The sequence below is a fragment of the Neomonachus schauinslandi genome, chromosome 1 (assembly GCF_002201575.2).
Source record: "Neomonachus schauinslandi chromosome 1, ASM220157v2, whole genome shotgun sequence".
NCBI classification, from domain to species: Eukaryota; Metazoa; Chordata; class Mammalia; order Carnivora; family Phocidae; genus Neomonachus; species Neomonachus schauinslandi.
Genome location: NC_058403.1, coordinates 828,598 through 849,299, shown reverse-complemented (window position 1 = coordinate 849,299; position 20,702 = coordinate 828,598). Strand labels below are relative to the sequence as shown.

General features: G+C 57.7%; 1 protein-coding gene across 8 annotated transcripts in view; it reads left to right on the top strand.

Annotated features, from left to right (window-relative positions):
- Nucleotides 1-20,117, top strand: part of PCBP3 (poly(rC) binding protein 3) — a 30,547-nt gene extending 10,430 nt beyond the window's left edge. For 3 of the 8 annotated variants that reach the window (XM_021679134.1, XM_021679131.1, XM_021679128.1), the window contains 6 exons: nt 1,330-1,371; nt 11,614-11,689; nt 12,418-12,477; nt 15,305-15,357; nt 18,982-19,151; nt 20,081-20,117. In XM_021679134.1, coding sequence (XP_021534809.1) covers nt 1,330-1,371; nt 11,614-11,689; nt 12,418-12,477; nt 15,305-15,357; nt 18,982-19,151; nt 20,081-20,117 — 438 coding nt within the window. Of the gene's footprint in view, nt 1-1,329; nt 1,372-11,610; nt 11,690-12,417; nt 12,478-15,304; nt 15,358-18,981; nt 19,152-20,080 lie in introns of all 8 variants that reach the window. The other 5 variants (XM_021679130.1, XM_021679127.1, XM_021679133.1 and 2 more) reach the window with 3 other exon arrangements.
- The last annotated feature ends 585 nt before the right edge of the window (nt 20,118-20,702 follow it).

Below are 20,702 nucleotides of genomic sequence, written 5' to 3'. Positions count from 1 at the left end.
TAAAGACGAGGCCTCACAGCTCTGTGTACAGAAGTACGGGGTGGGGGGCGCCCACTCGGACACTTGCTGCATCTGATAAGATCCCTTTACTTCTCCACGGAACGCCATCGGCGGACCCTGACCCAGACTGGGGCCCTCGCCTCCTGGGGTCCCTGTCCAGTGCCTGGCTGACCTTTAACTCCCAGGTTGGGTTGTTTATGACAACAACTCTCAGCAGATTCAAAAGATGCGGTTTGGCAGAACCTTGGACACCACCCCTCAGTGTGGAGTCCACGAAGTGACGCTCAGACTGACCTGGGGTTTCCCTCTTGGGTGCACACGTGCAGACACAGGTGGGCATCACGTGTCCACTCAGGATGTGGCACGGGGACCCACATGGCCAGGTGCCAGAAGCCACGTTCCTCCACACCTGTGCCCCCAAGCTGGGGCCTCAAATGTGGCTTTCCGGGGCTGGATGCGGCACGTTCCGCATCGCAGCATGTGAGGCCTGATGGCAAGACTTTGGTCTTTACTCTCCCTTGACACCTTGTGGTTCGTTTGGTTTTGGCCGTGAGTTTCTGGGAGCATCGGAGCCGGTGGACTGTTGAGGCAGGAGGGGGCGGGTGGGGGGAGGAGGCACGGGCCCCACTCTCGAGCTGTGGCTGGTTCTGAGTCGCTGTCTTGAAGGTGAAGCCTCGGGGACCCTCGCTGGCCCCCGGGGAGCAGTGCCGTGCACGTGCAGCCCACCGTGAGAATAGCTGCCCAGCCCTCTGAGGCTGCAAGACAAGTCGGTCCCTCTTGTGATTGATTTGGGTGCATTTCTTCATCTGCTTTCACAAAATTGGTCTTGAGTCACCTTTTAAAGGTCCTTTGTTGGGTTTTGGGATAAATACTTTGTAAAAGTGTTTACTCTGAAAGCTGATGAAATTTCAAAAGGTTAACAATTAGTCTATAACAGGGTGGGATCCTTTGCAGGGGTTTTCTTTTAAGAGCCCCGGGGGAGTGGGGAGCCTCCTCACCCTCCCTGCTGACCGGCCAGTGTCTGAGCCTGCAGCTGTCCAGTGAGTGGGCTGTAGCTCCCCTGACTTATGCGTCTGGTTGTAGCTCCAGACACCCGTGGGCACCGGTGAGGCCTGGAGCCAGGACGCCCCCAGTCTGCACCTCCCGGTGCCCTAAGCTACTGGGGGCAGGTGGGGACGCGCTCTGGGAGGAAGCTCTGACCACGGGGCCTTGAGCCTGTTCATGAGAAGTCCCAGCCCTGAGAAAGCCCTTGTCCCCGGGGGGAGGGCTGCCGGTGGGCACAAGTGTGGCTGGCCACTTCCCGAGCTGACGGCGTCTCTCTCTTTCTAGGCCTACACGATCCAGGGACAGTACGCCATCCCCCACCCAGATGTGAGTCTCCACTCTGCCTCCCTGGCCTTCTCTTCTCATCACCGTTACCCCCTGCATGCCTCTGTTACTTGCTACTAATATTAATATTACACAATAATATTAATACCGTTCTCTCAATGTTCCCGACCTGTGTCGTATCCATATGACCTTGAATAACCTTTAACCTCTTAGCACTAATTCTACTCGTGTGGAGGACTTGGCCTGATGTCAAATTGCTTCCATTGTTGCTGCACTCTGGGGCTTTCCTCCGCACACAGGGCCTTCGGCGGTGGCCACAAGGCTGCTTTGCCCATGGCACCCGCCCCAGCGGGCAGGGACTGCGGGGTGCCCTACGCCCACCTGAGGAGTCAGGCGATGCGCTATCAGACAGGTGCTCTAAGAGATGCTGGAGAGGATGTTTGGACGTCCGGTAAAGCTACACTTTCCGGAGCCACACGACACCTTCAGCACCCCCACGCCCCCCACCCCGAGAACAAAAGTCAGCAGAAGGGGCCTTGGTTTTCACTGTAGCCTTGAAGCCGTGCTCCACCGTGGGGCCTGCTCAGCCATCCCTGAGTGCGTCACGGTCTGAGGATGGTATCAGAGTTGAGGATGGGGACGCCCGAAAATGCACTGTGCGGGGGCCCAGGGACCAAGGGGACAATGTGCAGCAGCTACGGGGCAGCAGCTGTGATCCAAGGTCATCCCTCCACAGGGATCTAGACGCGCGCCGGGCATGGGGCCAGGAGGCCTACAGGAGCTGGTCGCGAAGGGAGGGAAGAGGGAGGGAAGGGGGACCGGGCCAGGGCAAGAAGGCCGAGCTGGGGATCAGCAGCTGCAGCAAACCCAGAGTTCATTTTGAGAAGCCTTTTTCTTCTCTAAATCGTTGTGAAGATCGCCGAGCTTCGCAGCCTCTCCCGAGAAAGCATTTCCGGCCTGTGTTCTCTGTGATCTGAGACTTGTATCTGGGAGGTGCCGCCAGGCTGACAGGGCTCGCCTCTTCTGCAAACCCCTGCTCGCTTGAACTGGGTGGGCGCGGACGTGGGCAGTGAGACGTACGGGCAGAGCAGGCAAGGGCTTTTTAAAATGAAGCGAGGCTAAATAAGAGTGTGGGGGGCGTGGGGATTCAGTTCACTGCCACGGCAGGGAACTCTCCTCAGAGCAGAGAAGAGATACTGGCAAGGTTTCCTTTTCTTGAAAAAATTCCCAAGGGCAGTCTGTGGAGCAGGAGGCTCTCCCCGCCCCAGGCACAGCCCCGAAGCCGTTTTCCGTGGTTCCTGGGTTTAGGTGGTGACTGCCTTTAGCACTAAGTCACCTGTCCCCTTACCTGCCTGTGGCCACCCCCACTCATGAAGCTGTCCTTCTCCTCCTGCCCAGGACGTGCTGCGAGGGCCCTGGCTCCTTGCTGGATAGAAGCCGGGCGGGGACACAGCTGTCTGCATTTAGCTGGTTGGTGGGATGACACCAGTCTGTCCACCTGCTCACTCCTGTCCCCCACCTGCCCACCCGAGCGCATAGCCACCTCAACCTCCCCCTTGAGGACACGTGTCGAAGCCTGGCCTCTGCTGCTGACCCCCACATACCGTTCCGTGCTATCAGGGATGCTCTTCATTCTGCTGGGGAAGGTGGCGAAGGTGTGAACCCACTCAGCCTTCTCAAAAGAACCATCGGCAGCTTTAAAAAATTGTTAAAATTCTTCCACCATAAGGAGGTTGACAGCATTGCCCAAGAAGATGAGGGAGCAGTGGAGGTCGGTCTGCAAGACCCCCCACAGCAGGCAGGGGCAGACCCCGTAGCTCCAGGTGGGTGACGCCCCATCCCTCATCATCTGGGCAACCGCCAGCTGTGACCGAGGGGATGCAGGTGTTAGAGCCTGGGAGAAGGGGTGGCCTGTCCCCAGCGCAGGAATGCCGTGCAGAGTGTAAGCGCTCAAGGGGTGGGTCGCACACTGCGATGGTAGGCTCTACGGCCCCTCACAGACAGACGGCCCTGAGTGGGGGTGATGGGCAAGCAGAACGGAAGCCAAGTGGGTCACAGGCCTAATTCCTGGGACGGCACAGTCTTCATTTAACGTGGGGCCAGACAGTCTTGTGTCACTAGAAGTGCAAGGGCTGATTGGAAAACCTGGCTCGTTGGCTTTTTGAAAGCTCAGGAACTCAGGAACACAGGGGCCTGGCCCCTAGTAAAGGGCAGTTGGCCCCAGAGAACAGCTCTGGGTTTGAGGCGGGAGCCACACACCCACCGACAAAGGCCTGAGGTTTCCTGCAACCTCTGAGCTGACAGAGAAGTGTTTCTGGCCAAGTTCCCAGGGTTGTGGGCATGCACACTTCAGTCTGGCTGACTGGTTTTTCTATTAATTGGTTGTTGTGTCTTTCCAAGTGATTTTCTCAGAATCTCTTCAAAGTGGGTCGTTTCGCAGGTTTTTTTCTCAGATTGGTTAAACTGACTTATAACTAACTATTGCATAATTGCCTCATTACATTTGGTAGAGACCTGAGATACTCGGTTCTTCTCAGGAAACGGCTGTCTGTGCGGGACCCTCTGCTGTGTAGACTGGCCCCAGGGGCCGGGCAGCTGCTGGGACTCAGTAGTGGGCAGTCTGAGAAGTGCGCGGCTTGCAGGCTCGTGATGTTGAAGATGGGACAATCATGTCGATACTCCATCCAGAACAAAATGAAACAACTGTGTGGTGACATCGGTGATTATGGCCAGGAAGGCAGCTTTTATCTGAGCTTAGTATTCAATGGGGACCTTAAGGGCTTTGTGTCTTAGAACTCAGATGTAATAATGGTGGGAAACACTGCTTTATTTTGTAACATAACTGAATGCGGTTTAAACACTTGAGCCACGGTGGCTGACACACAGCACAGGATCTTCCAGCAGCCTGTGACCCGAATCACAGACTGAGAAAACATGTTCCTTAGAGCTGAGTGTTACTTTATCTAGAACTAAACTGTACGTGTTTTTTCTGTGCCCGGTGTTGATGAGCATTCTGGTTCACCCTCCCTGGAGACTCACCAGTTTCCCTGCAGGGTTGCGCTGCCACTCAGTTGTCTTGCCCGAATCCTCCTGGACTTGCCCAGGAGAGGCACCAGGACACTGGGTGTGGGGAGGATGGCCCCAGCCATGCCCTGACCGTCGCAGCCCTTGGGCGGCTGCCCCTGACCTCCACGCAGCCTGCCCAGGTCCGCGTGGCTTCAGACGTGGCAGGGGAGGCAGCAGGGACTCGAACGTGGGAGCCGCCCCGTCCTCCTGCCCACCCAGTACCTGTGTCTCTTCACTTACTCGATGTGATCACACGGGAGGGATGAGTCAGCTTCAAGCCGACCCCCACGTGTGATTCTTCTTTGCTGGTCTTCAGAGCATCCATCACTCCCTCCGTAACACGCCCTCATTTAAGGGGCACCGGAAGCAAGCAGAAACTAAGCCGTGCGTTAGAGGTGACAACAGAGGGTTTGCCACCTCCGCCCCTTCGCCTGCGCCTGGCAGTGACTGCGGGCTAGCAGTCAGGACGGCCACCCGGTTTTACACAAGGAAGTGGTCGCCGCAAAAGCTCACTGCCCAAGCTAAAGAGCCACTGGCTTCCAGCGTGTTCTGGAGTTCCAGGAAGCGTGTCCTTCGGAGTGAGTAGCGGGAGACGGTAACACGGGAGTCGGAACAGAAGTAAAAGAGGGAAGATGCACATTAGGTCCTGCGTGGAAGATGTTTCCCAGCTGTCCACTCACGTGTCACTGTGAGTGCAGGAATTCCCCTGATGACCACCAGTCACCTCCTCTAGATCCCCGTGGGGATGGTGCAGAGGCCGCTCCTGACACCTCGAAGTGGAAACGGTGAAGAGAGTAGCCAGCACTCTCAGGCCACCTGGCTGCTGGGCCTCACCTTGGCCCTGCTCTTTCCTCAGGATCCTGCAGCTCGGAGTGGTGGGGAGGTACCCACACACCGGACCCCGACCTCCCGGGGTGGGAAAAGCAGGAGGCCACCTTGCCTTAGATCTTCCCTGTCTCCCTGCCCCCACCCCAGGTGAACTCAGTCACTCTCCTGCTGAGCCATCGGGTGCCTGGCTTCCTCCTCCCAGCCTGCCCCTCTTAGAGGCAGAATCTGCATTTTCATCCCATCGAAGTCCCAAGAAGAGGTCATCACACGGAGTGAGGGAAGATTCTATGAGGTAGGCACTGAGAATTTCTCAGAATTAATAAAAGAAGCCAATCTTCACATTCAGGAATCCCAACAAATCCCAAACAAGATAAATAAAAAGAAATCCACTTTATACATATCAAAGTAAAACCACGTAACATCAAGGCCAAAAGTAAATCTCCAAAGTAGTCAGAAAAGGAATGTTACAAAGGAGCATGAGAGAAGGTGCAGGGACGTCTCACCAGCCGCCCTGGAAGCCAGAAGGTGATGTCGTGATGAAATAATTGTCAAGCCAGGCTTCTGTCTTAAGAGCATCTTCCAAGGACCTAAATCCAAGCATTTTCAGACAAACAGCTGTGACCACAGTGACTGTGAAGGGAAGACTAGAGATGCAAGACAGAGGGGCCTGTTTCATTCACATAAGAACAGGCCGAGGAAATATTGATGGTTGTGACTCCATTAAAATGTAAACATTTAGGTAAATGAAAGCAACAGTTGTAAAGTCAACATCAAGGCTGTCTAATTTGTGGGATTGACAGAACAGAACAAATGGACAAAAATAGCAGACGTATGCTTCAGATGGACCCAGGGGAATTCGAGCTTCCTGTCGGTCACTGTGTTGTCCCAGAAGAGGCAAAGCTACGGAATTTAGACTTTAAACGTGTGTGTTAAAATGTCAAAGTGACCGCTGACAGAAAAGACTTTACTTAAGTGACTTCCCCCCAGATGCAGAGGGAAGAGGGGTAGGGGAAACTAATCCATACAAAGGAAGAAAAAGAGTGAAAACACGAAAGAAGCTTTAGAAAGTCAGGACAGTTACAGGTGCAAAATAAAATAAAATGGCAGAAATTAGTCCCTATATGTGTAATTATGATTAAAGTAGAAGTAATGTTCCAGTTAAAAAATAAGACTGTCAGACTTTAAAAAAGAAAAAAAAAAAGCCCTAAACAAATAGCAAACAAAACAGGGGAAAAAATCTAGCATTTTTTCCCAAGAGACACACCTAAAGAATAAAGACCCAGAAATACTGAAAGGATAGGAAAAGCTATCCTGGGAAAAGACTAACTGCGAGAAACCTTACATACCAACATTAATATCAGTGGGGGAAAACAAAACTTTAAGGCAAATTCTATATTTATAGTCATTTACGTATTGATAAAGGCTCAGTTCACCAGAAGATATAAATTCAAAACTTGTATGCACCTGAAACATATCTTCAAATACATGTAAAGAAAAACTTAACAAATCATAAAGGTTTGTTAAAATTTGACAGACATGTAGGGAGCCTGCCCATGACTCTGCTGTGACTGATACAGCTTGAACCCAATTCTACACAACGGGAAGTAAGTCCCAGAAACATCTACATTCCTGGATCACACATTACGCTATAAAGAAAACTCACCATCTATCAAAAATTGGAATCATCGAGGCTATACTCTCACCACCAAGCAATTAAGTTGAAATCAATAATTAAAAGATGACTTAAAAAAAAAAAAACTTGTCTTTATTGAAAGTTAAAGAAGCCCAAAAACAAAAAAAAAAAGGAGGGGGGGAGCATACCAATTTCATGGATAGGAACATGAAATATCTTTAATACGTCAATTCTCCCCAAATCGAGGTACAAATGCAGTACCATTCCAGTCAAAATCCTGACAGGGATTTAACATGCTGTTTAAAATTTATATGAAAGAGCAAAGGCCAAGAATCACCAAGATACCTATGAAAAGAACAGACGGTTGGGAGAGCTGTCCTGACAGATGCGGGGACTGGCCGTGGAGCCGTACTGCTGGAGACGGGGTCTGGGCGCCGGGGGCAACCCTGGGCCAGTGTGCCCCCCAGAGGGCCGGGGCCTGCCCACGCCGGCCAGGGAGCTGCCGGTGCAGATGGCAGGGGCGAGGACGGGCCGTGGTCATCCGTGTGGGAACAATGACCCAAACACTTCTCATGTGTCAAGAACGTCAACACAAGAGAGGAAATCAGCACTTTTAGAAGAAAATAGAGAAGATCCTTCTGTTCTCAAGTCAGGGAAAGGTTTCGTAAACAAAATAGCACAAACCATGAAGAAAATATAAATGAATTTGACTACATTAAAATTTAAAAATTATCTTTCTCTAAAGACACCAAAGGAGAGTGGGAAAAAGATCTTCTTAGCACATACAACTGAAATAGGATTAATATCTGAAATATAAAAGGAGTTTTTGTGAGTGAGCAAAAGTCAACCCAATAGAAAAACGGGCAAAGACACAAGCATTTCACAGGAGAGGAAACATGAACGCAGCCTGAGCCCACACGGTGGTCTGTTCTTGACAGTGAGTGGCAGGTGCAGAGCGCGCCCGTCTTGTGATAACTCTGAGTTTTAGCCTTTGTCGGCATTTAGGATTTGTCTGTTTTTCTATTCCAATCCAACCTTCAGTGGAAAAGGCAAGGGACAGAGAGCCGTCCATCTCAGGACACCTGCCCCTCCCTCCCCCTGCGCCCTCCCTTTCCTTCCACCCTGCCTCCCTCCCTCCCAGTGTTTTGGAGGCACTTGTGAGTACTGGGAGTCTGATTTTTTAATGGCAAAAATGTCTCAAAAAGTAGGAATCCCCTTAGCACTTTTTCTGCTCCTTCCTTAAAAAATGTAGAAATTACATCCCAAGGAGATGAAGTGCTGGACTAATTAAGGACAGAACCAAGACAAGAGGGAGGCCAGCTGACACCATCCATCCGTCTCTCTGCCCGTCTGCTTGCTGGACCACCGTGTGCCCAGCCAGTCTCCGCCGGACGTCACTTTACATTCTTGGTGCATGGGTGGAGGGAGACTCACCGCTGGGGTGGCCGTTTCTTCATGAAAAGCACCCAGTGCCTGGCAGTAGGAGAGCTCAGGGCCAGGACTGCTGATGCTCCAGCCTCGGGGAGCATTCGTCCGCCTGCGCCTGGAGCACGTGTGCTCGTGGGCTCTGTGCCAACCCGCCGGATGCACCGCACTTGCTTACCTGCCAGGGAGGTGATGGAGACACCAGGGGAGCATTGAGGTAACGGAGCTGCAGACAGGTGGGTGGCGAAGCCCCAGGTTGTTCTCGATGGTGATGCTCCCCAGCTGAGGTGGACAGCACTTGGTGGCCGGCCGCTTGCTCTCCTGATTCCCCCATCCTACAGATCAGGACGGAGGCCTGCGGAGACCAGATGAGCCCTCCTCCACCCAGCTGGTAGGTGCTGGAGCTAACCCAGGCCAGGGGTTAGCTGGTTAGTTAGCGTGGTTAGTTAACCACGCTCTCCCCTGCTGTCCCCTGCGGTCCTGACCAACACACAGCTGTGCGCTCTTGGGGCCTCGGGACAGACAGGAGGGGACTCTGCCCATGGGAGGGGTACAAGCACCTGACGGGAGAGGTGGCAGGACAAGAGCCCTGAGCAGCCAGGCCAACAGACCTCGTGGCCCCAGGGTCACCCCCAGGCTCCCTGCTGGCCCGTCCTCTGGGCAGAGGGCTGGAGCCCTCAGGGGGCTGGTCGTGCACCAGGCCTCTGTCCCTGTGTGAGCTCTGCGTCTCATGGAAACCCGAGTGGCGGTCAGAGCACACTGCATGCCCAGCCCCCCACCACCCGGCAGCCCTGAGCCCGACTCGCACAGCCTCTGTGCTTCAACTTCCCATGTGCTGTCTCCAGAAGTGGGGTCTTCTCCTCCGACCTAGGAACTCGTAGTTACCGCCTTGAAACCTTAGCCAGGCTCCAGCTCCGCCTGAAGGTGGGTTCAGGCGCACCCCTGCCAGGTGACCTCTGGGGCTTGGGCCTGCTATGCACAGGGCCTGCGGCCCCTGTGGCTCCTGGTCCCGTCAAGCCAGACGCAGGTTCCCAGGACCAGGTCTGTGCGGTCCGGCTCCCAGGCAGCTCCCCAGCCACAGACAGCCTCACCCTCTCCTCATCCCTCATACCCCAGGAAGCCATTGGGTACTTGCCATCTTTCCCACTTGTCCCTGAAAGAGGAGCCTTCGCTAGGCTGCCCAAGCCACGCAGCAGGCTCTCTGACCTCCAGGCCCCTTTCCTGCAGGGTCATCTTGCCTGAGGCACAGCGGGTGCAGGCCACGTGTCACCTCTTGTCCCTGTCACTTCAGCGGGTGTCCCCATGATGGTGTTTCCTGGGTGTGCTCTTCTGGCATCTTCCTCGGGGGCCTCCGATGAGTGGCTGCTCAGGTCAGACAGCTCAGTGGTGTTAGGTCATGGGGCAGACGTGACAGGTGCAGGGTCAGCCCTCAGCCCCAGGTGCACCCTTGACCCGCACCACCTCATCAGGGACTGTCATTGCTGGACCTGACTCCAGGTCACCACACTCCCTAACCTGTGCTTCTCAGGACCCCGGGGCATGACAGATGCCCCCAGAATGGGCTCATCGAGTCAATGTGGCCGGTGCTCCCTGGGCAGGCCCCCCCCGAGAGCCACAGGTCAGGGAGCACCCCAGAAGACAGGGAGAAGCCTGCATTTAGAGGCACTTGCCCTCTCCAGGAAGAGAAGGGGAGAGGGAGGCCCTCTGATAGCTGTGTCACGGGGGCCGGCCAGGAGAGACCAGGCGTGGTCACTTCTGCTGCAGCGGTGGCCCGCCTCACATCCCGGGGCTCACACGGCAGAGGTTCCACCTCGAAGGCATGACCAGGAGGCCACAGGTGGTCGTGGCCTGGCTCCCAGCTGCAGCTGGGGTCCACACACCTCGCGCGGTGGGAGCTCCAAGAGCTGGACGGAGCGCCGACGCACCGCGCACCCCTGCGCCCGCAGCTGCGCCCACGGGCACAGCACACGGGGCAGCCATGGTCCTCCTCAAGCTGGAAGGGGCTTTGCTGTTCGTCTCTGTGTGGGGCTAAGTTGCTGAAGGCCCACAGCGACCCGCTCCTCTCTTTGAGGTGCATCTGTGAAGGCTCCTGGGTGTCGGGTGTTTGTGTCTCGGACACAATCGCCGCCTCCCCGACACACCTGTGTCCAGTGGGGACACCAGCTTCTCCCAGTGTGCCCCACCCGCTGACCCCGGGGGCTCCGGGGAGGCCCCGTCCTCGCCTCCAGACAGGAGTCCAGGGCCGGCCCCAGAGCAGAGCTGGGACACGCTCGGGATGGGCCTGCTGTCAGGAGGAGGTTAGGAGCTGAGTGCACTTCCCAGAGTGTGCGGTGTCGGCCCTGCAGGTGAGCTAGGCTGAGGGCATCCCTCTGAGCGTCCAGCAATTAGCCTTCAGTTCCCAAAATATGGCCAGGACTCACCACGTTTACCTTTACCTTCTGCTATTTGGGGTTTTTACTTAAGAAATGAGGCCCAGATGGGATGCCCTGGGTGGCTCAGTCGGTTGAGTGTCTGACTCTTGATCTCAGCTCAGGTCATGATCTCAGTCAGCGTCATGAGTTCAAGCTCCGCATCAGGCTTGGGCTGGGCGTGGAGCCTAGTTAAAAAAATAAAGAAAGAAAAAAGAAATGAGGCCCAGGTAAAAACAACTGAAGAAAGCCCAGTAGGTGGGGGAAAAGGGGAGAGAGAGCGGCCTGGTCGTAGTCGTGAGACTCTAACAGCCCTCACAGCCTCTTGGAGGCGCTCACCTGCCCCCTACAGAACCTTCCAGCACTACATTCTGTGATCCTGGGAGTCCCAGAAGACCAGCTTGGGGAGGCCCTGCAGGAGAGGCAGGGCTGGCCCAGGACGAGGTTCAGGCCTAGCTGGGGCTGGGGCTGGGCCAGGTTTGCAGAAGGGGGCATCGGTCACAAGGTGCGTGCATTCCTTGAGGACAGCATGACCTGACCTTGAAGCCCCTAGGGGCCCAGCAGGTCCTGTTCTGTGGCTCTCAGACCCTCCCCACCGAGCCGAGGGGCCTGGTGGCCTCCGCTGGCCTCCCTCGCCTGCATGCAGTTGGCCTCCCTCGCCTGCATGCGGTCTGGGGGTCGCTGCCCGCCAAGCCTGTGTGAGCTGCCAGGGAGCCCAGGAGAGGAAAGGAACTGGGTGCGCCCGCCCAGTGGCCCATTGGTTTCCCAGGCCAAGTCCTTGCGTTCTGCTGCGTCTGCCATGTGTCCGCATGGCCCCCTCTATATCTATTTGTACAACGTTCTGTTACTGCCTTTTTAATTTGGTGTGACTTGTGCTCGATGACAATAATCTTCTTAGCTCTCGTGTCCCTCCTACCCCAGCAGTTGACCAAGCTCCACCAGCTGGCCATGCAGCAAACCCCCTTTCCTCCCCTCGGACAGACCAACCCCGCTTTCCCCGGTACGTACCCAGCTGCCCTTTCTGACCTCCTCTCTTCTCACCTGGGGACTCTCTTTCTGAACTGTCATTATTCAGGGTGGCGAGCAAAACAGGTACAGTTCTAGTTGAGGATGCCGAGGACGCAGTGTAGACACGCAGCAGTGTGCACATTGCAGAGGGCCGGGCGGGGAGGTCTGTGTGTCTATTGCAGTAGGCTGGTCATCTCACGATGGCCTTCTTGCGAAGCGACATCTGCCGCCTCGAGGGTCCACGCCTGCTCTCCGCTGCGCACAGGCATCCTGGGAGGGCCCCTCCTGCTGAGTACATCCATCTGGCCAGCCCCGAAGCCTGTTCTCTCCAGAAGCAAGAGCTCAGACAAGCAGACGGGATGCCCTCCTGTAGGAGGCCCGTGCACAGCCCAGGAGTGACACCTGCCCAGGACGGCACCCGGCCCCGCCCCAGGGAGAACTGAGATGAGCCAACCCCCAGCCCAGGGCACGGTCACTATCGGCACCCACTTGGCACGAGGGTGGGGGTGGGCCTTCGCTCCGCTGCGTCTGGCCAGCCGGGCGTTCCTTCCTCCCTGATACGGGCAGGGCATTGCCTCGGCAGCCGTGCAGGTGACCACACACTGGACACGCTGGTCTGCTGTGCATGCGCCAGTCAGATTTTGAGCTTCCCTAGTTGAAGTGACCTTGCTTATCTCCTTGAGGGCAAAACATTAAATCTGTCTCTTCTTTGCTCTCCAGGAGAAAAGCTGCCTTTACACTCCTCCGAAGAAGCTCAAAATCTGATGGGCCAGTCGTCAGGTAAAACAGAAGCACACTAAACGGAGAGAGGGCAGGCCCAGAAGGCCGTGCATCCGCCCCTGCCTGGGCTCCGGGTCACCGACCTGGTGGGAGGAGGGGCAAGGAGGCCCGATCGCGTCTGCCATGGGGACTGCGAGTGCCTCAGTGCTGTCAGGGGACAGAGCCCGTGTGGCCGGCCCGTGGGTCAGCCCCGGGCGCTGCTGGGAGGTCGTGGCAGCTCACAGTCTCGGAAGGTGCTCAGAGCGCAGCTGCCCGTCATCGAAGGCCCCAGAGGTGACGGGCCAACGCCTGTATTATAACAGCACAGTGTGGGGGGCCTACAGCGAAGAATTGACCGTGACGTGTGCTTTGTGGAAATGCATTTCATAGGAGATAGAGCACAGGGTCAAGGAGCAGAGTGCCCTGGGCCAGATTTGTCTGCACCTAGCTGGTTGCATTAACATGCCCCAGGCTGTCGCAGGGCAGGCTTGGGTCTGCAGATGCCATTCCCCCAGAGGTTTGGGGAGTGACGCCACCTGAGAGCTGGTGGCCGGGCAGAGCCGGTTCCCCGTGAGGGGGCACCACCTGCTCTCCCATCCCACTTGGGGTCAGAGCAGAAGAGCAGGCATCCAGCTGAAGGGGAATGCAGGAGGGCAGCGCTTCCAGTGGTCACTGGCTGTCACCCCATCGGTGGGTTCTGGGCTCCAGAGCCTAGCTGTGCACCCTGGGCCGAGACACGGGCTCTGATGTTCCGTGCGTCCCAGATCGGTCCCGTCACAGTGCAGCCCCTAATGCAGTGAATGCAGAGTTTAATGAATGATAGGTAGAGAAAAACGTATAGGACGTATGTGATTATGAAATGGATATCAACCCTTATAAAATTATTTACTTAGGTGATAACACACATGTGCCTGTAAGTCCTCAGCAGTTTATACGTGATTTCATACAATTACCCAGCAATGGTCTCCCAGAGACAGCTGGCGACCCGAGGGCCTGGCTTGCCCGGGACACACAGCGCCCACCCGGCCAGCCGCCCACAGACCCTGCCCTGGCTCCCCCAGCACCACCTGTGGGCCTCAAGGATGTGGGACATGTGTGCGCATGGCCTCTTTAAGGCGTCCTTGTGATGACCTCCCACCCCGAGGCCCCGTGAGACCCAGAGGGAGAGCATGCACACGCATGCGTGTCCCACACACATGCATGGAGACTGGGGCGATGTCACCGATGCTCACAAAGTGTGGTGAAGCTTGATTCCTGTCCCGGTGTGCACGGCATCAGCATCTCATGAGGGAGACTCACCACCAGGGCGCGTGGCCCTCAGATACAGGAATGCCAGTTGTAAACAGGTGTGTCTCCGGACCAGCAGTTTATGTCAGTGCCCTCTTGGAAAAGAAGTCTGATACTTTCCTCCCCTGGATCAGAATCCACCAAGGTGAACGGATATGACTCTCGGCTTTATGTCCATCCCAAAGCAGGCCGTGCAGGAGTTCCTGTCCGGGGCTCACAAAGGACTGAGAAAATTTCGTAGATGACATTTTGCATGTCACTATTTACGGAATGTATGTAGACGGTCGAACAACCAGATAACTGTATTGAAAATACCTCTCTGAAAAGAAGATAAAGCACAGAAACTCTAGATTTAGCTGCGCAAAAGGAAATGACAATTGGGGGTGAACTGGTTCATTCAGCACTTGCCAACTGACCCGCCAGCACGCGGGCCCTGGTGGGGTCTCTCGTGGCAGAGACTGATGACCACAGTGTGTCTAGTGTTGGGGACACAAGTGCGGTGGAGGAAGAAGCAGGAAGAGGGGAGGGGTGGGGGTGGGCGGGGTGGCCGATGGCAGGAACATGGGGAGGCAGGGTGGGCTTGGCGCAGTCTTGAAGGCGTCTGACTTGTGTTTCCTTAGGCCTCTCTGGGCCTGTGGAGAGTAGACTGAGGGGCAAAGGCAGAGGCAGGAACCAGGAGAGAGGAGAAGAGAGGGCTCAGGCTCCGGAATATTCTGATGGTATGAGCCGGGCTGCGATGGCGGTTCTGCAGGTGGAGGCTCCAGGCACGCGTGGGGCCTGCCGGGAGGATTGGGGGCATCCGCTGTGGATGGACTTGGTGCTCTAGATGCCTCCGGAGACAGAGACAGAAGTGCTGAGGGCAGGGAGCCCGCTGGTCCTATCGAAGCCCACCGCATGTTCTGTTGTCCCTGTTTCGGGAGCAAGAGTAGATCTCGTCCTGTGAGAAGCTGTTCGAGAAGTTGTCTCTGATTTGCTAGGCCCCGAGCTGAGATTGTAAAGATAAAAACTGGGGGCCTGGTGATCAGTTAGGCCTGTATCTGCACTTTCAGCACAGAAGCGCACGGTCTCCACTGGGCCTCGCGGCTTACTGGTTGACCATTGAATCCATGGGGCTGTCGGGGTCGGAGAGCTGCCTGTGTGGTGGGGCCACGGGGCTGGGCTGCGGGGCTGGCGGTGCGGGGCCCGTGGCTCTGCTGGGGCAGAGGGGGAGGAGGAGCAACCAGCCTGGGGGTGCACAGGGGGCCCAGGACACACACTTGGCCGCTCAGCATGGGTCCCCCAGAGGTCTGTGAAGGGCATCCCCACATCGCACGGCATGGCACAGGAGTGAAATCACCATGTGCCCAAAATGGAAACGTGGAACGTCACTGTGCGGAGGCTCTTTGTCCTTGTTTTGAGAGAAGCTGGGACTCCAGACATTGGTTGCAGTTTGGGACTGAGAGCTCACAGGGCCTGGGCCCCCGGGCGTGCATGCCCCACCCGTGGGCTCCATGGGGGCGGGTGCCGGGCGCGATGTGAGCAGCCTGCTGCCAGCCTAACCTTGTCCCCTTGGTGTGCCCAGGTCTGGACGCCAGCCCCCCGGCCAGCACTCACGAGCTCACCATTCCCAATGATGTGAGTATGCCTGAGTCCTCAGCCAGCCCTGACTTGCCTGGGACCGCTCCCCGCCCTTCCCACGGCTGGGTATAGGGGCCACAAAAGGCATGTGATGTCACGCTCCCTAGAGACTAGACAGGAAAGGAGCTAAGGGGACTTCGGGGTTGACCCTTGAAGAGCAGGTGGGCCAGGAACGCTCGGAGGGTCTGCTGTAGCAGAATGCCCACACCTGGTGCCCACAGCCCGTCCCTGCCCAGGGCTCAGCTGACAAAGTGGCCTTATGAGCCACCCTCCACATGCTCAGCCCTACCTGCCCTGTCCTCCGAACCCCTGGGTTATCCTAAGGACGCTGACTCCGATCGGAAACTGAGACACCAGGGTGGGTGTGCGCCACATGTCCTTGAGGGGCAGCGGCTCAGAGTCGCACAGGAAGGCAGCCGCTTGGGGGACATGGCCTTCCCAGCTCACGTGTCAGCTGGCCTTTTCTGCCCTAGAACTGAGGCCTTCCAGACCTTCACTGCTTTGCCCCTGGAACCAGCCAGGCACGAAGTCCTAAGAGAAGCACAGAGTTGTGGCTTCAGGGGGATGGCCTGTCCCGAGTATGGGCAGGGATGAGGCGCAGGACCAGAGGAAGGGACCCCCCCCCCCACACTCCGCAAGGAAACACCGCCTTTATCAGGGCCCTGGTGGCCGGCTGCAGGGAATGCGCTCCTGCGTCTCAAGGGGAGAGTGTTTCTGCTCTTGGGAGCTCCCGACACTGTCTTCCCACGTGATGATCCTCGAGCAGCTTGGCTGCAGGCAGCCCCCCGAATCTTCACCCACATGCTAAATGCAGGGGCCACGCTGCACCCATGGGGCTTCTCCTCTGAGCTTTTACCGAGACCACTTCACTAATGACAGGAGTCTTCTTGTCCAAGCCTTCCTTCCAAAAGTGAGATGAGCCCAGAAAACAAGAGGAAGAGGATGAGGCTCGTTCAGAGAGCGAGCAGGGTGCCTGCTTCGTGGGGCCCCCTGGAGCACACGGGCGCCACCGCGCCCGCCTCCTCCCGGGGAGTCCCTCAGAAGGAGGCTCCGAGGGGGCCCTTCCTGGGAGGAGGATTTGGGTGACAGCACTGCTAGGGGGCGTTCTCATGCTCACCCCGGCCCCCCAGGGGAGGCGTGCGTGCATCAGCCCGTGTTCAGATGCGCATCTCCCATGGTGCCCATCCGTGTCCCTGGTCAAAGCTAGGTTGTGCGGAGGGGAGTTTGCCCACACCCACAGGCCGCCACAGCAGGACTTTCCGGATGGCGGGAGCGTGTGGTAACCGAAACCACGTGCAGCTTCCACAGCAGAGCCACCTGCTGGCATGGTGACGGGGACCCAGGCCGGGTCAGGGCCGGCAGCGGTGTGTGGAGCTGCCTCTGGTGGCGTTCTGGGTCCCGTGGCCGATGTCGCTGTTGGGCCCTCCCTGTCCCTGTGCCTGTGGTCACCCCACACTTGGGCCCTGTCCCTGGTCCCAGCCCCAGAATCACCCAGAGATCTAAGGGCTCCCCCAGGCAGCACCGGGATGAGAGAAAGGTGTGTTCCCACAGAGCCCTGGGGTGCAGCCCTGAACCCACTTAGGAGAAGCCACAACTCTGTGCTTCTCTTAGGACTTCGTGCCTGGCTGGTTCCAGGGGCAAAGCAGTGAAGGGGCCACGGTCCTTGAAAGTGCCTCTGTGACTTCCCTTCAGGCTCCCGTGGAAGCCCACCGGCTGAGAGGAGAGAGCTGGGCACGGCTGCGTGCGCCTGGGGTCAGGAGGCCCCGGCAGCCCAGCCGGACGGGCCTGCGTGGCCCACAGCTGCAGAGCAGGGCTGGGAGGGCCCGCGCCCGCCGGGTCCGAGGGCCTTTCCAGCTGCCCAGGACACTGCTGCCCGCAGGAGAGCCGTGGGCCAGCCCGGCGTCTGCACCCCTCTGCTCTCTCTGGAGGAGGGACATGTTCCACATGAGTGGGGAGTGAGGGGCGGCTTCAGGAGCCCCGGGCCGGCTGGGGGGCAGCGCAGGGCCGCGCAGGGGTGAGGCCCCAGGGAAGACGAGAGGGCTGGGCGCGAGGATGTCTTCAGGAAGCAGTTTGAGAGAGCGTGGGGACTGCGTGCCAGGGTTATCGGAGAAAACAAGCCGTTCTGCGGGAGCCTCACAAACGCCACTTGCACTGAAGGGGGAAGGTTCTGGAAGGGAGACTGGGCTGCTAGCGGCCACGAAGTGTGAGGATCCTCCTGAGGGCGGGCATCTTCTGGGGACTCGGCTGGCCCCACGTCCCCCTCCGTCAGGGGCCAGTGCTGCTGCCCCCATGCAGCCCACGAGCCCAGCAGCCCCTGCCTTGCCCGGCGCGGTCGGAGGGCAGCGCTCCAGGTGTCTCTGCTGCGGGACAAGGACTCCGGGCCAGGGAGGGACAGTAGCGGCTCCCGCACCGACCTCGGGGCGGGGCGGGGCCGGGCGGGTTAGGGGCGGGGCCTGGGGCTGGGGGCGGGGCCTGGGAGCTGGGGCGGGGCCTGGGGACAGGGGGCAGGGGCGGGAGCTGGGGGCGGGGCCTGGGAGCTGGGGGCAGGAGGTGGAGGAAGCTGAGCAGCCCTGGGGTGGAGGCTTTTCTGGACATGTGGAGAGACTCTAGTGAGGCAGCTGACCTAACCGAGGAAAGGAGAGGACTGAGAAGCTGGAGGTCACCTCGGGGACAAGAGCTGGTGTCATTAAATAGGTCCAGAGGTGTGTGTGATTGTAAATGGGCTTCCTTCCTCTTGCCATCCCACAGAAACGGGCTTCTAGCCCTGCTGACACTCTCGGCCAGGCTGCTTACCCCCCGGGCCAGGGGAGGCCGACTCAGAAGCCGCTGCACCGGCCCTGCCCTGCTCGGTGCATGCTCTCCGAGCTGACCTCAGCGGCCCCGGCTCAGGGAGGGACTCAGTTCTGCCCACAGTGAACATGGAGAGCTGCAGCTGCCTCCTCTGTGGAGGCTTCTCTGGGGCCCGAGTTGCCCCCCCAGCAGGGTGGGCCGCCTCAGAGAGCTGGTCTAGAGCTCAGGCTGCAGCCCAGCCCTGCGCGTGGCTCCTTGTGTGTCCTGAGCAGCCCTGGCTCCTGTCCTTCTGGCTGCTTGATTCTTGATGACCGCCTCTTCCTTCAGATGGCCCAGGGCGGCCAGAGGCCACACAGTGGGAAGGATAGGGAGCATCTGACATGTCCTGAGAACTTCACCCAAGTTCATCAGAAGACGGGTTTTAGACAGCAGAGAGCTTTAAACTCTGGCTTCAGACACACATTTCTCCACCTCGAGGACACGGCCAAGAGGGCCCTGGTGCTGACGCCTTCGTGCTCCCCATCTCCCAGGTCCCCGAAGGACACCAGGGGAGGTGACGCAGCGGGTGCCCCTCCCCTCTGGGACTTGTCAGGACTCGCTGCAGCAGGCAGAGTCCGGGCATCCGCAGCCTCACCCCCAGCAGGAAAGCTGCCTGGCACCCTGCCTCCTGGGTGGGCAGTGCCTCGTCCTTCTGGGAGGGCGGAGTTTGTGGAGTGGGGTGGACACCAAGGCTGGGCTGTCCTCCCCCTGGGGCCTCCCTAGGGCTCTGCACGCACGCAGCTCAGGGTGGGGGGGCTCTTCTCTAAGGAAGTCCTCCGTCCTTTTTTCTAGCTAATAGGCTGCATAATTGGACGCCAAGGGACCAAAATCAATGAAATTCGACAGATGTCTGGAGCTCAGATCAAAATTGCCAATGCCACAGAAGGGTCATCCGAGCGCCAGATCACCATCACAGGGACCCCAGCCAACATCAGCCTTGCCCAGTACCTCATCAATGCCAGGTGAGTGTTCACAAGGCCCTGTCTGATGTGTCGCTGGCCGGACAAGACTCTCAGAGGGATTGGCTCGCCATGGCGAGAGCCCAGACCGTGCCCGGTCCTCCCTGGTGGCTTCGCTGTCCTGGCTGGGCATGGGGGTGGGATGTGATGGAGACAGTCTCCACATAGACGTGGGGCCCTACACCCACTCCGCACATTCACACCTGACCGTTCACCCTGGACATTCTTGGGGGTGGGTGAGGTGGTTACAGCCTAGAGCGTTTCCAGAGGGGCCATGGCTGCACGGCCGAGGTCACACACTTGGGCTAACTGGGTTATGGAGTTTCAGAGAGCGCATTACTAGACCACTCTCCTCTCACACGCCTTGTGGTTGTAAAGACACTGCTGCTGCCACCCAGACCCTTGCCGAGCAGCGAATCTGGAAACTGTGAGGGTCAGAGGGTACACCAGGGGCGGGTGAGCTCCTGGGGCTGAGCATGCGCCTCAGCTTCCCTGCCCAGGGACATGTCAGAGAACATAGTGTGACCACACCCGGGGCCAGACCCTGCTCTTTAACTCAGAAGATCAGCTGGGCTCTGGGGAGGCCCAGGTGGACGTGGGAGGCAGCCTCCCCTCCGTGCCTTGGGCAGTGCGATCCTGGCTCCCCTCCGAGAGCAGCTGCTGAAGAAAGGGTCGTGGTGGCCGATGCTTGTCCAGGTGGTTAGTGTCACACCCCTGACGTGGTGACAGGGAAGGCAGACCCCACCAACCTGGTCCCCGGTGGGTCCTCTTCCCTCCACCCCACTTTGATCTCCAGCTCATGGCCACACATCTAACAACCGAGAGGGAGGTGGGTTCGAAGGCTGTGAGAACACACAGAGCGAGCTGTTCGCTTCTGGTTCCGTTTTATGAGGATGCTGTGACCTGTCCCCCTGTGCCTTTGTGTCTTCCAGGCTGACATCTGAGGTCACTGGGATGGGTGCGCTCTAATCCTGCCCGATGGCCTCCGACCCATGAACCCTGACCTCCACCCGGCTCGCACACTCTGTACAGACCGCCCGCCCGCCATTCGTCGCAAATATAAATAGAGGTTTTCTTTACTAACAAGTCATCTATGCCATAGACATACACACGCTAACGAAGCAGATCTATATTATATCTGTGTGTCAGCTCCAGGCTCTGTCCCTGATACTTCTCTCGGAATTAATTTATGCTCACGTGTTCATGCACTGGCATGCAGTGTTAATTATTTTAAATGCTTTGGGGGCACTCCCATCTGTGACATTTTAGAAATACTGTCCGTTAGTGTCCATGTACCTGTTTAAGAATTGTTTTGACGTTTTGACAGCACTTCCCACAAGCCGTCTCTCCTAGAACGCCTAGAACTGTGGTTGCTTTGAGCGGGTTTGCTCCCACCCAGCACCCCCTGCTGATTCGCCCCCCCCACCCCCCCCGGAGCTTGTGCTTGCTCGGCCCACATGTCCACACAGGTCTGCACTGGGGGCAGGGGAGGGAGAACGGAGGACCAGGTCCTGGGTCACAGTGCAGGCGAGGTGGGGGGTGCTGGAGTCCTGA